This window comes from Leucoraja erinacea, chromosome 16 (assembly GCF_028641065.1).
Source record: "Leucoraja erinacea ecotype New England chromosome 16, Leri_hhj_1, whole genome shotgun sequence".
In the NCBI taxonomy this organism is placed as follows: Eukaryota; Metazoa; Chordata; class Chondrichthyes; order Rajiformes; family Rajidae; genus Leucoraja; species Leucoraja erinaceus.
In genome coordinates, this window is record NC_073392.1 from 24,187,195 (window position 1) to 24,203,105 (window position 15,911).

The 15,911-nt window shown below is 51.7% G+C and overlaps 1 protein-coding gene and 1 pseudogene across 1 annotated transcript; both read left to right on the forward strand.

The window, feature by feature from the left end:
• Positions 1–584: 584 nt before the first annotated feature.
• Positions 585–2,845, forward strand: LOC129704634 (hyaluronidase-4-like; annotated as a pseudogene).
• A 1,499-nt stretch (positions 2,846–4,344) lies between these two features.
• Positions 4,345–8,137, forward strand: LOC129704633 (hyaluronidase-4-like). Its single transcript, XM_055647888.1, has 3 exons — positions 4,345–5,419; positions 7,320–7,409; positions 7,703–8,137. The coding sequence occupies exons 1-3, from the start codon at positions 4,466–4,468 to the stop codon at positions 8,096–8,098; spliced, it is 1,440 nt and encodes a 479-aa protein (XP_055503863.1). The 5' UTR covers positions 4,345–4,465; the 3' UTR covers positions 8,099–8,137.
• Positions 8,138–15,911: the final 7,774 nt, after the last annotated feature.

The window sequence follows — 15,911 nt, forward strand, 5'->3', positions numbered from 1 at the left end:
AACTCACCCTGTTCACTTCACTTCTGTGTGTTTGGTCTTGTGGCACAGAGGCTCACTCACAACACAGATCTGGCCCTTCGGCCCACCGTCTCCACCTACCACACTTGTCAACACGAATCCCTCCCACCCGCACTGTGACTCCTCTGCCTTCACCACTCAAGAACGCGCAGAGGCCCCTGAAAAGTGGATTAGTGTGGGATTGATACAGATTCCTTCGGATCCAAGTTCTGGCCAAAATGTTGCATCCAGGGGTGGAGCTGGTGCATAGAGAGAGATAGTGAGAGATAGATAGATAGTGAGAGAAATAAGGAGAGACAGTCTGTGAAGGAGACAGAATGAGGGACAGAGAGAGAAGAGATTGAGATAGGTATAGACAGAGGACTAGACAATTCTGTCCAAAATACTGTGGTCACAGTGAAGATCAGATACCTTCCCCGAATATCCCTCATCCCTCGCCATTCCCTACCGTCTTCTCCTTCTCCCCCCCCTCCCCCCCCCCCCCCCCCCCCCCCCCCCCCCCCCCCCCCTTGCTATCCCCTCTCCCTCACTCCTCATTCACCCCCGTCCTCGAGTCAGAACAGTGAGGGAGCGCCGCACAGTGGAAGGGTCAGTGCTGAGGGAGCGGCTCACTGTAGGTGTTGGTGACGGAGTTTATCGTGACCGGCGGCGTTCCTCCCCCTCACCCCGGCTCCGCAGCGCCCGGCCTCCGCCGCATCTCCGGATGAAGCGAGAGGCGCGCGCGAGTCGCGGGTGAGCGGAGCCGGGTGCCGGAAGTTGGCGGCTCGGCGGAGACAGGGCGCCGCCGCCGCAGCCCAGTGTGAGTGCAGAGAAATCGAGATCGGGGCTGCGGCCTAGTGTCACAGCGTCAGAAGGCAGTGGAGGCCGATTCATTGTATCCATTCAAACGAGAGAGCCCTCAGGGCTAGCGGAATCAAGGGACACGGGGAGAAGGCAGGAACGTGGTACTGATTGTGGATGATCAGCCATTATCACACTGGTGCTGGCTCGAAGGGGCGAATGCCAACTGCTGCAGCATCTATTGTCTATGTATCTATGTAAGGATCACTCACATCCCGGTCATTCTCTTTTCTCCGTTTTGGTGGAAGATACAGAAGCTTGAAAACACGTACAACCACATTCATCACACACACACGTACAACGACCTGGTGTCCACGGGTGTGTCATGATTGTACTCATGTCTGGTATTATTTGACCATATCACGTATCAACATTGTTGGCTGTGGTGAACGTGACATAACTAACAAGGTGGCCAGGGCGCAGCTTGTCCAGTGACCGATGGCCTGGACGTGGTGTGACCGAGGGCGGCTGCCCGCACCCTACCCCGTCTATGCCGCCCTCTGTTTGCTGTCGCTCACCTCCGTGGGCCAGGGCCTATCCCGCAAACCGGCTGGTGAAAGGGCAGCCCTTCCCGGTCTACTGGAACATGCCCACGTCGCGCTGCAGCTCCCACAGACGCGTCGACCTGCACTTGGGCGACTTTGGTATTGTAACCAATAGAAATGAGATGTTTATTGGAGAGAAACTCACGATATTTTATTCTGGGCGGTTGGGAATTTATCCAACTTATCATAGTGGGGATCCCGAAAATGGGGGGCTCCCCCAGAACATGAGCCTGGAGGACCACCTGCGACAGGCCAGGATAGACATCGACAACTTTTTAGCCAAGGACTACCAGGGGTTGGCGGTGATAGACTGGGAGGATTGGCGCCCACTGTACGCAAGGAACTGGGGCTCCAAGAGAGTCTACCAGACAAAATCACAGGAGCTTGTCCGGGGGAGGAACCTCTCTCTCTTTCTCTCCAGTTGTCTTGGTGCGGAGCAGCGCTTGAATCGTCACGGTGTGGAAAACCGGTGCTGGGACAAGGGATTCATACGGGTCAACATGGCCATGATAGTCCGAATGGCGTCAGGTCCCGCTCCGGCCGTTGTTGACCCCACCCCGGGGTAAGCGGGGCCTTTGGGTCGTGGAGATTCGACCCGCAGCCGCCACCTGCTCCAACTTGCAGTTCGTTTGCAGATTGATCTGGTCCGCACTCTGGGCGAGAGCGCAGCGATGGGGGTGAGTGGAGCCATTCTGTGGGGGTCCATCGACTTCTCCAGAACCACGGTAAGCGCTCCCTTACTACCCCTCCCACAGTGCGGCGCTCCCTCACTGCCCCTTCCACCGTGCGGCGCTCCCTCACTGCCCCTCCCACAGTGCGGCGCTCCCTCACTGCCCCTCCCACATTGCGACGCTCCCTCAGTACAGCGTAACTCGCCGTCGGGACCAGGGGGGCTGTGGGCCAGGGTTCGGGAGGGGTGTGGGGTGGGGGGGGGGGGGGGGGAGGGGAGAGGGGGTGCCGAGGTTTCGCGGGTGATGCGGCGGTTAACTCTCCTGGTGCGCTTGGTGTTGCCAGGAAAACTGCCAGGCCGTGAAGGACCAGGTGCATAATGTGTTGGGGCCGTACATCCTGAACCTGACCGCGAGTGTACGGTTCTGCAGCCGGACGCTGTGCTCCAACCACGGCCGCTGCTACCGCCGCAACGCCGACGAGGATGTTTTCCTGCACTTGAACAGCAAGTCGTTCCGCATCGTGAAGCGCAAACGGCGCACCGACAACGTTTTCATCAAGGGCCGGCCCAGTCTGTCGGACAAGAGGAATTACAAAGCCCACTTCCAGTATCAGTGTTACCGGGGCTGGAACGGCACCCGATGCACCCGGTACAAAAAGCCCATCGACTCGTGCCGAGTCGAGACCTCCCCGCTCACACTTGTCCTTGTCCTGCTCCTGAGCCTTCTCCTCATATGATGGATGTAGTTCCTGTCCAAAATAAAAACAATATCCTGAAACTCTCCCTGTTCAATTCACTTCTGTGTGTTTGGTCTTGTGACACAGAGGCTCACTCATAACACAGATCTGGCCCATCGGCCCACCGTCTCCACCTACCACACTTGTCAACACCAATCCCACCCACCCGCACTGTGACTCCTCTGCCTTCACCACTCAAGAACGCGCAAAGGCTCCTGAAATGTAGGTGTTGCGGGGCAAATGGATTAGCGTGGGATTGATACAGATTCCTCCGCGTCCACGTTCTGGCCAGATTGTTGCATCCTCCCCCTCACCCCGGCTCCGCAGCGCCCGGCCTCCGCCGCCTCTCCGGATGAAGCGAGAGACGGGCGCGGGTCGCGGGTGAGCGGAGCCGGGTGCCGGGAGTTGGCGGCTCGGCGGAGACAGGCCGCCACCGCCGCAGCCCAGGGTGAGTGCAGGGAAATCGAGGTCGGGGCTGCGGCCTAGTGTCCGGCCGAATTCCACAAATTCATAGCGTCAGAAGGCAGTGGAGGCCGATTCATTGGATAGGAGGCAGCACCCGCTCCACAATAATTCAATGCAGGTACCTCGCTAGAGTTAGTTCTCAGCCCCCTCCTACTATACTCCCTGTTCACTCACGACAGTGCGGCCAAATTCAGCTCTAACTCCATCTACAAGTTTGCAGCCGACACCACTGTGGTGGGTAGACACAAAATGTTGGAGTAACTCAGCGGGTGAGGCAGCATCTATGGAGAGAAGGAATTGGCGACGTTTCGGGTCGAGACCCTTCTTCACCTGATCATGAACAAAGATGAGACGGAGAACTTAGTGACACGGTGTCACGACATCAACCTCCCCCACGATGTCAGCGAGAGAAAGGAGCTAGTTATTGACCATGGGGAACTTGTCCCCGTCAGCACCAATGGTGACGTAGTGGAGGTGGTCGAGAGCTTCAAGTTCCCAGGTGTAAACATCACCAACAATCTGCCCAGGGACAACCACATTGAGGCTACGGCCACGAAAGCACATCAACGCCTCTACTTCCTCGGGAGACCAAGGAGGTTCGGCACGTCTCCAACGTCCCTTCCCAACGTCAACATGTGCATCGTATCGGGATGCATCACAGCTCGGTTTGGGAACTGCTCTGCCCAAGACCACAAGAAAGCGCTGAGAGTTGTGGATGTAGCCCAGTCCGTCACACAGACCAGACACCCCACCACCGACTCCATCTACGCTTCACGCTGCCTCGGGAAAGCAGCCAACATCATCAAGATCCACTCACACCCCGGTCATTCCCTCTTCTCCCATTTGGTAGAAGATGCAGAAGCTTGAAAACACGCACAACCACATTCAGGAGCAGCCTCTTACCCGCTGTTATCACACACTTGAATAGGGCTCACATAAACTAACAATGTTTTTTGAATCTTCCAATCTTCCTCATTCCGACTGTTGCACTTTATTCTCTGCACTTTGCACCTGTAACATTATTTTCTGCACCCTGGTATTTTTCTCTTTGCGCTACCTGGTGTCCACGGGTATGTCATGATTATACTCAGGTCTGGTATTATTTGACCATATCACGTATCAACATTGTTGGCTGTGGTGAACGTGACATAACTAACAAGGTGGCCAGGGCCCAGCTTGTCCAGTGACCGATGGCCTGGACGTGGTGTGACCCAGGGCGGCTGCCCGCACCCTACCCCATCTATGCCGCTCTCTGTTTGCTGTCGCTCACCTCCGTGGGCCAGGGCATTTTCCGCAAACCGGTCATGCCCCCGCTGGTGGAAGGGCAGCCCTTCCAGGTCTACTGGAACGTGCCCGCGGCGCGCTGCAGCTCCCACAGACGAATCAACCTGTACTTGGAACAATTTGGTATTGTAACCAACGAAAATGAGAGGTTTGTTGGAAAGCAAATCACGGTATTTTATGCTACGCGGTTCGGGCATTATCCTTATTATTACGACGAGGTTCCCGTAAATGGGGGGCTCCCCCAGAACATGAGCCTGAGGGAACACCTGCGTCAGGCCAGGGCAGACATCCACAACTTCCTATCCAAGGACTACGCGGGGCTGGCGGTGATAGAATGGGTGTCGTGGCGCCCCCTGTACGCAAGGAACACGGGCTACAGGGAAGTCTACCAGACAAAATCAATGGAGCTTGTCCGGGGGAGGAACCCCCGATGGAATCAAAGCCAGGTCGAAGCTGAAGCTAAGAGGGATTTTGACCAGGCGGCTAGAATCTACATGAGCTCTTCCCTGAGGCTGGGCCAGTCGATGCGACCGAAGGCCCACTGGGGATTCGCACTCTTCCCGGATTGCTACAACGGCAACTACGGGGAAGAGTTCCCCACGTACGACGGCCACTGCCCAGATATCGAGATCAAGCGCAACAATGAGCTGACGTGGATGTGGACTCGGAGCTCTGCCCTCTACCCGACCGTCTACCTGGAGGAGGCACTCCATTCGGAGCGCGGCAAACTTTACGCCAGATACCGGGTAAAGGAAGCCATGCGTGTGGCTTTGCTGACCAAAGAGGAATACGCTCCGCCCGTTTACATCTACTGCCGCTCCCACTACATGAACAGCAGAACCCTCACGCCCCTCAAGGAGGTGAGTAGAGGCCGTGCACCTGGCCAGCGTTCCCTTGCAACTCCATAGCCGCCCCCCCCCCCCCCCCCCCCCCCCCCCCCGTCCGCTCTGATGGTCATTGAGCGGAAACGTTGATTACCCCCCCCCCCCCCCCTCACAGTTGTAGAGAGTAATGTCGTCCTCCGTCCCTCCCTCCCTCCCTCCCTCCCTCCCTTTCCCCCCCTCTCCCTCCTTCTCCCCACTCTCCCTCCCTCTCAATCTCCTCCTCTCCCTACCTCCCTCTCCCTCTCCCCACTCTCCCTCCCTCCCCCTCTCCCCATCTCCCTCTCCCCTCTCTCCCTCCCTCTCCCCCTCTCCATCTCCCCATCTCTCCCTCTCTCTCTTTCTCTCTCTCGTCGAGTCGGCCTCGTGTGGAGCAGCGCTCGAATCGTCGCGGTGTGGAAACCAGCAGGGCACTTGCGGGGACTAGGAATTCATAGAAACATAGAAACATAGAAACATAGAAATTAGGTGCAGGAGTAGGCCATTCGGCCCTTCGAGCCTGCACCGCCATTCAATATGATCATGGCTGATCATCCCAACTCAGTATCCCGTACCTGCCTTCTCTCCATACCCCCTGATCCCCTTAGCCACAAGGGCCACATCTAACTCCCTCTTAAATATAGCCAATGAACTGGCCTCAACTACCCTCTGTGGCAGAGAGTTCCAGAGATTCACCACTCTCTGTGTGAAAAAGTTCTTCTCATCTCGGTTTTAAAGGATTTCCCCTTTATCCTTAAGCTGTGACCCCTTGTCCTGGACTTCCCTAACATCGGGAACAATCTTCCTGCATCTAGCCTGTCCAACCCCTTAAGAATTTTGTAAGTTTCTATAAGATCCCCTCTCAATCTTCTAAATTCTAGAGAGTATAAACCAAGTCTATCCAGTCTTTCTTCATAAGACAGTCCTGACATCCCAGGAATCAGTCTGGTGAACCGTCTCTGCACTCCCTCTATGGCAATAATGTCCTTCCTCAGATTTGGAGACCAAAACTGTACGCAATACTCCAGGTGTGGTCTCACCAAGACCCTGTACAACTGCAGTAGAACCTCTCTGCTCCTATACTCAAATCCTTTTGCAATGAAAGCTAACATACCATTCGCTTTCTTTGCTGCCTGCTGCACCTGCATGCCTACCTTCAATGACTGGTGTACCATGACACCCAGGTCTCGCTGCATCTCCCCCTTTCCCAATCGGCCACCATTTAGATAATAGTCTGCTTTCCTGTTTTTGCCACCAAAATGGATAACCTCACATTTATCCACATTATACTGCATCTGCCAAACATTTGCCCACTCACCCAGCCTATCCAAGTCACCCTGCAGTCTCCTAGCATCCTCCTCACAGCTAACACTGCCCCCCAGCTTAGTGTCATCCGCAAACTTGGAGATATTGCCTTCAATTCCCTCATCCAGATCATTAATATATATTGTAAATAGCTGGGGTCCCAGTACTGAGCCTTGGGGTACCCCACTAGTCACTGCCTGCCATTGTGAAAAGGACCCGTTTACTCCTACTCTTTGCTTCCTGTTTGCCAGCCAGTTCTCTATCCACATCAATACTGAACCCCCAATGCCTTGTGCTTTAATATTTAATATATAATAATACGGGTCAGCATGGCCGTGATGGGCCGAATGGCATGTTTCCGTGCTGTTCGTGTCTCTAACTGCGTGGGTCAACATCTGTATCACAGTCCCCACTGCCCACTGAGTCCACATCTGGCTACCTCAGAGAGCAGGACCGTGATGGGCCGAATGGCGTCAGGTCCCGCTCCGGTAGCTGCTGACCCCCCCCCCCCCCCCCCCCGGGGTAAGCGGAGCCGATGGGGCGGGGAGATCCGACCCGCAGCCGCCACCTGCTCCAACTTGCAGTTCGTTTGCAGATTGATCTGGTCCGCACTCTGGGCGAGAGCGCAGCGATGGGGGCGAGCGGAGCCATTCTGTGGGGGTCCGTCGACTTCTCCAGAACCACGGTAAGCGCTCACTCACTGCCCCTCCCACAGCGCGGCGCTCCCTCACTGCCCCTCCCACCGCGCGGCGCTCCCTCAGCCCCTCCCACAGCGCGGCGCTCATTGTCACCGCCCCTCCCACTCGACGTCTCGACGTCGGGACAGGGGGTGGGGGGGCTGTGGGCCTGGGCTCGGGAGGGGTGTGAGGGGGGGGGGGGGGGGGGGGGGGGGGGGGGGAAGGGCGGCGGGGGAGTGGGATGCCGAGGTTTCGCGGATGGTGCGGCGGATAACTGTCCTGCTGCGCTCGTTGTTGGCAGGCAAGCTGCCTGTCCGTGCAGAAACAAGTGCAGAATGTGTTGGGGCCGTACATCCTGAACCTGACGGCGGCCGTGCGGACCTGCAGCTTAACACTGTGCGCCAACCACGGCCGCTGCTTTCGCCGCAACGCCGAGGAGGATGTGTTCCTGCACTTGAACAGCAAGTCGTTCCGCATCCTGAAGCGCAGCAAGGCGGGCGGCGGCAAGGTTTCCATCAAGGGCCGGGCGAGTCTGTTGGACAAGAGGGATTACAAATCCCACTTCCAGTGTCAGTGTTACCGGGGCTGGAACGGCGTCCGATGCAGCCGCTACAGAAACCCCTCCGCGTCCTGTCGAGCCGAGACCTCCCCGCTCACACTTGTCCTCGTCCTGCTCCTGAGCCTTCTCCTCATATGAAGGCTGTAGTTCCTGTCGAAAATAAAGACAATTTCCTGAAACTCACCCTGTTGACTGTTGTTCACGCGTGTTTGGTCTTGTGGCACAGAGGCTCACTCACAGCACAGATCTGGCCTTTCGGCCCACCATCTCCACCTGTCACACTTGTCAACACTGATCCCACCCACCCGCACTGTGACTTCTCTGCCTTCACCACTCACGAACGCGCAGAGGCTCCTGAAATGTAGGTGTTGCGGGGCAAGTGGATTAGGGTGGGATTGTTACGGGGCTGTGGGAGAGAGCGGGCAGTGGGATTAGTGTTGGATTGTTACGGGGCTGTGGGAGAGAGCGGGCAGTGGGATTAGTGTTGGATTGCTACAGTGCTGTGGATAGAGACGACACGAATTGAGGGTCTCTCAAGGTGCTGCTGTGCCGTACGTTCCGACAATATTGGCACAAAGCGCCCAGTGAAGAGCCGGGATGACCGAGGTGATGAGGGGGTTTCAGGGTGCTGCAAGACGTGGGAGGGTGGGACTTCCTGACACTCGGGATCAACGATGCCGACACTTCACCAAAACTACCCAGCGTCTACAGGTGTACGGTAGGGAGCACACTGACTGGTTGCATCACAGCCTGGCTCAGTAACTCGAACGCCCAGGAATGAAGGATACTACAGAGAGTGGTGGACGCTGCCCGGTCCATCACTGGTACTGACTTCCCCACCATCGAAGGGATCTACAGGAGACGCTACCCCCTCTACAGGAACTGTACATTGGAAGTCGCAACTCTAGAGCCAATAAAATCATGGGAGACCCCGTTCCACCCCTGCAACGGACTGTTCCAGCTGCCACGGTCAGGCAAACGCCTCCGTGCCCATGCTGTGACAACGATGAGGTTGAGAAGGAGTTTCTTCCCAGAAGCCATTAGGACTGTAAACTCCTACCTCACCAGGGACTAACTTTACTGTACCACTCTACTGCTTTTTTTTTTAATTGCTGTTTTTTTTCCCTTTTTCCTTCCTCCCACAATATGTAATATGTAAAAGAATATGTGATTCTGTTCCATTCTGTTTGTTGTTTGTTTGTTTTTTTGCACAATACGTGAGCATTGCCACTTTTCATTTCCCTGCACATCTCGTATGTGTATGTGGCGAATAAACGTGACTTGCCTCAAAAAGGCAGCCAGCGTCATCACAGACCCACACCGCGCTGTCCACACTCAACTAATCGGATAGAAGGTACAGGAGCCTGAAAACCGTGACCTCCAGGTTCATGAACAGCTTCTTCCCAGCAACCATCAGGCTCTTTGAAACAGAAACATAGAAATAGGTGCAGGAGTAGGCCGTTCGGCCCTTCGACCCTGCACCGCCATTCAATATGATCATGGCTGATCATCCAACTCAGTATCGTGTACCTGCCTTCTCTCCATACCCCCTGATCCCTTTAGCCACAAGGGCCACATCAAACTCCCTCTTAAATATAGGCCAATGAACTGGCCTCAACTACCTTCTGTGGCAGAGAATTCCACAGATTCACCATTCTCTGTGTAAAAAATGATTTTCTCATCTCAGTCCTAAAAGACTTCCCCCTTATTCTTAAACATCACACGCCGCAGCACTCGTGAGCAAAGATCCTAGAGGAGCAAGATAGACCACTCCTCGAAAAACGCGTAGTATGACGTGTGTGATCGTCGACGCCATTTTTCGAGGCATTTATTGGGCTTCCCCCACACTGTCATGGCGTCCTTATCTAAATTTCATCTCACTGCTCTGCTATCAAGTATTCTAATCGTAAATCTAAACGACCCGACCTGTCATTCTTTAGGTTCCCCAATAAAAAAGAAAGGTGAGAAAATATTTTTATTATTTTCAGTCGATATTCTGTCGTGAAAATGTTATTTTCTGTTCTCCCATCAACGGCCATTGGGAAACTTGGTTTGTCGGTACATTAGAAAGTTATTAGACTTATTTTTAATAGTTCTTTACTCACCACAATAATAAAGACAATTTTAACACTTCTGTACGTTTTTGGTTTTGTTTTGTAAGGGATTAGTCTCCACAATATGGCCCGCGGACACATCAGGTCCAGTGACCAGGAGATTTTTCGAGCTCAGATTCAAGTCCGAGCATGGGCGGCTGTTACCCATTATATTCCTCGAACATAGGGACGTAGCAAACAACACTCACATACGTACAAGACATCACAAGCAAAGATCACAAGCCCGCCGTGAAGAAGGGTGCAATCAAATATTATATAACTCTGCTCTATCACCTTTGGGTGCAATGGTGGGTCGGGGGGTTCGGTGGCGGCGGCCGCAATCAAAGATACTAGTGGAGCTCTGCTCTATAATCTTTGGTCGGAATGGGACGGCTGCGCGTTATAATGTGCTATCGTTCCACTCTCCCTCTCCCCCTTCTCCCTCTCCCCCTTGTCCCTGTCCCCTTCTCCCTCCCCCCTTCTCCCTGTCCCCTCCTTTCCCCTTCTCCCTCCCCCTTCTCCCTCTCCCCCCTTCTCCCTCTCTTCTCTCGATCTCTCTCTCCCCTCCTCTCGCTCTCTCGCTCCCCTCTCTTCTCTCGATCTCTCTCTCTCTCTCTCTCTCTCTCCCCCTCTCTTCGCGATCTCCCTCCCTTCCCTCTCTCCCTCCCTTCCATCTCTCCCTCCCTTACCTCTTCGTGAGAGTTGGCAGCTCTGCTATGCCTTGGGTCCAAAAGAGGATAGATAGAAAATACTTAATGGTCTTTGTAAGAAGATTTTAATAAGCTCTTCTACATTTAAGGTAAATTGACATATTAGAGCCAAAACGCATTTTCAATATACAGGTCTCTCCACACAACTGAAAACAATTGCATTTAAGTGATATATCATCCATTGTTCAGGCAAGTAGCACTAGGTTACAATAAACTTCTTACATATTCCAGGAATTCATCTCATAAAAATGGGAGAGGCTTAAATGCATTGTAAAATTATAAATCCATGTTGACTTGGACTAATCCTTTTACTGCTATCCAATGCCCCATTATTACATCTTTAATAATTGACTCCAGCATCTTTCACACCACCAAAGTCAGGCTAACTGGTCTGTAATTCCCCGTTTTCTCTCTCGCTCCTTTCTTGAAAAGTGGGATAGCATTAGCTATCCTCCAATCCACAGGAACTGGTCGTAAATCTATTGATCGTTGGAAAATAATAGAAACATAGAAACATAGAAATTAGGTGCAGGAGTAGGCCATTCGGCCCTTCGAGCCTGCAACGCCATTCAATATGATCATGGCTGATCATCCAACTCAGTATCCCGTACCTGCCTTCTCTCCATACCCTCTGATCCCCTTAGCCACAAGGGCCACATCTAACTCCCTCTTAAATATAGCCAATGAACTGGCCTCGACTACCCTCTGCGGCAGAGAGTTCCAGAGATTCACCACTCTCTATGTGAAAAAGGTTCTTCTCATCTCGGTTTTAAAGGATTTCCCCTTTATCCTTAAGCTGTGACCCCTTGTCCTGGACTTCCCTAACATCGGGAACAATCTTCCTGCATCTAGCCTGTCCAACCCCTTAAGAATTTTGTAAGTTTCTATAAGATACCCTCCCAATCTCCTAAATTCTAGAGAGTATAAACCAAATATATCCAGCCTTTCTTCATATGAAAGTCCTGACATCCCAGGAATCAGTGGTGAACCTTCTCTGCACTCCCTCTATGGCAATAATGTCCTTCCTCAGATTTGGAGACCAAAACTGTACGCAATACTCCAGGTGTGGTCTCACCAAGACCCTGTACAACTGCAGTAGAACCTCCCTGCTCCTATACTCAAATCCTTTCGCTATGAAAGCTAACATACCATTCGCTTTCTTCACTGCCTGCTGCACCTGCATGCCTACTTTCAATGCCTGGTGTACCATGACACCCAGGTCTCGCTGCATCTCCCCTTTTCCTAGTCGGCCGCCATTTAGATAATAGTCTGCTTTCCTGTTTTTGCCACCAAAATGGATAACCTCACATTTATCCACATTATACTGCATCTGCCAAACATTAGCCCACTCACCCAGCCTATCCAAGTCACCTTGCAGTCTCCTAGCATCCTCCTCACAGCTAACACTGCCCCCCAGCTTAGTGTCATCCGCAAACTTGGAGATATTGCCTTCAATTCCCTCATCCAGATCATTAATATATATTGTAAATAGCTTGGGTCCCAGTACTGAGCCTTGCGGTACCCCACTAGTCACTGCCTGCCTAATGAAGAACTCAACCATATTATGGTCACTCTTGCCCAAGGGGGCACGTACAACAAGATTGCTAACTAACCCGTCCTCATTACTCAATACCCAGTCTAAAATAGCCTGCTCTCTCGTTGGTTCCTCTACATGTTAATCATATGTATAAATATATATGTATGTGTATATATATGCATGTATGTGTATATATGCATGTATATGTATATGTGTGTATATATGTATGTATATATATGTTTATATGTGTGTATGTATGCATATAAATGTATCCATATGTATGTGTGTATTTGTATGTGTGCATATGTATGTGTATACGTATGTATGTATGTGTATATATGTATGTGTGTATATATGTATGTGTATATATATATGTGTGTATAAATATATATATATGCATATATATATTATTACTATATAATTATATATATAATTGCCTTTATGGTTTATGTATATCATCTTACAAGACAAATAAATTAATAGTGATTATTTAAATCAAAGTTGCTTCTGATCCATGAGAATAAACTTAACTATCTGTAACTTGCCTCTCACACACAGACACACATTCATATAAATATATATAATATGTATACGTTAAATTTAATTTTGTGCAGTGTGTGTTAAAGCAATACAATGCAAGGGAAACTACGCAAAGGAGGGGGCTGTTCCCGCTACAAGATACTCGAGGATCTTTGCTTTGGATCAAAGATTATAGCGGAGCTCTATAATCTTTGCTTTGGATCACAGCGGGTGGCATACCGGAAGTCGCATGTCGCACTAAAAAATGGCGGCCGTGACGTTCCGTCACGTACTACACGCCAGCCCATTGAATTTCGAAGGAGTGGTCTATCTTGTTCCTCTAGGATCTTTGCTCGTGAGTAAGATAAGGCAGCGCCTTTATCACCTCAGGCAATTGAGGAAATTCAGAGTGTCTCCGAGGATCCTCCAGTGCTTCTACTCAGGGGCTGTGGAAAGCATCTTGTCCGGAAATATTACCATCTGGTTTGGGAACTGCTCTGCCCAGGACAAGAAGGCTCTGCAGAGAGTAGTGCGTTCGGCCGAATGCACTATGGGGACTTCACTCGCCCCCCTGCAGGAACTATACATCAGGGGGTGCAGCTACAGAGCCAATAAAATCATGGGAGACCCCTTCCACCCCTGCAACGGACTGTTCCAGCTGATAGGTCAGGCAAACGCCTCCGTTGCCATGCTGTGAGAACGGAGAGGTTGAGAAGGAGTTTCTTCCCAGAGGCCATTCGGACTGTAAACTCCTATCTCACCAGGGACTAACTTTACTGAACGTTTTTCCTTCCGCCCACAATATTTAATATGTAAAAGAATATGTGATTCTGTTCCATTCTGTTTGTAGTTTGTTTGGTTGTTTGTTTGTTTGTCTTTTTGCACAAAGTCCGCGAGCATTGCCAATTTTCATTTCACTGCACATCTCGTATGTGTATGTGGCAAATAAACGTGACGACTTGACTTGACTCCAGTCCTTTTGTAATTTTATATGTTTCTATAAGATATCCCTTCATCCTTCTAAATTCCAGTGAATACAAGCCTAGTCTTTTCAATCTTTCCCCATATGACAGTTCCGCCATCCCAGGGATCAATCTCGTGAACCTACGCTGCACTGCCTCATCACAAGGATGTCCTTCCTCAAATTAGGAGACCAAAACTGTACACAATACTCCAGATGTGGTCCTACCAGAGCCCTATACAACTGCAGAAGAACCTCTCTACCCCTATACTGAAATCGTCTTGCTATGAAGGCCAACATTCCATTAGCTTTCTTCACTGCCTGCTGTACCTGCACGCCAACTTACAGTGATTGGTGTACAAGGACACCCACGTCTCGCTGTACCTCCCCTTACCTAACCCTAACCCCATTGAGATAATAATCTGCCCCCTTGTTTTTGCCACCAAAGTGGATAACCTCACATTGATCTAAATTATACTGCATCTGCCACGCATCTGCCCACTCATTCAACCTATCCAGGTCATCCTGCAACCTCCTAACATCCTCTTCACAGTTCACACTGCCACCCAGCTTTGTGTCATCCGCAAACTTGCTAGTGTTGCTCCTAATTCCCTCTTCCAAATCATTAATATATATGGTCAACAGTTGGGGCCCCAACACCGAGCCTTCCGGCACTCCACTCGCCACTGTCTGCCATTCTGAAAAGGACCCGTTCACTCCTACGCTTTGCTTCCTGTCTGCCAACCAATGTTCTATCCACGTCAACACCCAACCCCCAATACCATGTGCTCTACTTTTAGTCACCAGTCTATGCTGGCCAAAGAGCAATATACTCCGGCCATCTTCCTCTAATGCCGCTCCCACTACATCTCCCGCAACAGGCTCCCCACCCACTCGGGACCGGGCCCCACACCCTGCACCCCACACACACAGGGCACTGCATATCCCTGCATATAAAAGCCCCTTAAACACCACTATCTACCCCCATCACGATTCCGGCACCACGTTCACAGACACATGGCACACACACACACACACACACTCATAAACGCCCACACGCACACTCACGAACACACTCACACGCACACACAGAATCAGTCTCGCAGGGTTCAGCTTTGCTACAAGATGTTCCTGACCTGGATACCACAATCAGTGAAGATAGGAGACAGCACCCGCTCCACAATAATTCAATGCAGGTACCTCGCTAGAGTTAGTTCTCAGCCCCCTCCTACTATACTCCCCTGTTCACTCACGACAGTGCGGCCAAATTCAGCTCTAACTCCATCTACAAGTTTGCAGCCGACACCACTGTGGTGGGTAGACACAAAATGTTGGAGTAACTCAGCGGGTGAGGCAGCATCTATGGAGAGAAGGAATTGGCGACGTTTCGGGTCGAGACCCTTCTTCACCTGATCATGAACAAAGATGAGACGGACTTCAAGAAGGAGACGGAGAACTTAGTGACACGGTGTCAGGACATCAACCTCTCCCTTGATGTCAGCGAGAGAAAGGAGCTAGTTATTGACCATGGGGAACTTGTCCCCGTCAGCACCAATGGTGACGTAGTGGAGATGGTCGAGAGCTTCCAGTTCCCAGGTGTAAACATCACCAACAATCTGCCCAGGACCAATCACATTGAGGCTACGGCCACGAAAGCACATCAACGCCTCTACTGCCTCAGGAGACCAAGGAGGTTCGGCACGTCTCCAACGTCCCTTCCCAAAGTCAACAGGTGCATCGTATCGGGATGCATCACAGCTCGGTTTGGGAACAGCTCTGCCCAAGACCACAAGAAAGCGCTGAGAGTTATGGATGTAGCCCAGTCCGTCACACAGACCAGACACCCCACCACCGACTCCATCTACGCTTCACGCTGCCTCGGGAAAGCAGCCAACACCATCAAGATCCATTCACACCCCGGCCATTCCCTCTTCTCCCATTTGGTAGAAGATGCAGAAGCTTGAAAACACGCACAACCACATTCAGGAGCAGCCTCTTACCCGCTGTTATCACACACTTGAATAGGGCTCACATAAACTAACAATGTTTTTTGAATCTTCCAATCTTCCTCATTCCGCCTGTTGCACGTTATTCTTTGCACTTTGCACGTGTAACATTATTTTCTGCACCC

Excerpts from the sequence above, each read along its gene's own strand:
- LOC129704633 (XM_055647888.1), top strand. The coding sequence starts at position 4,466 with ATGGCCTGGACGTGGTGTGACCCAGGGCGGCTGCCCGCACCCTACCCC. Across the intron at positions 5,420-7,319 it reads CCCTCACGCCCCTCAAGGAG|ATTGATCTGGTCCGCACTCT; the intron begins GTGAGTAGAGGC and ends GTTCGTTTGCAG. Across the intron at positions 7,410-7,702 it reads TCGACTTCTCCAGAACCACG|GCAAGCTGCCTGTCCGTGCA; the intron begins GTAAGCGCTCAC and ends CGTTGTTGGCAG.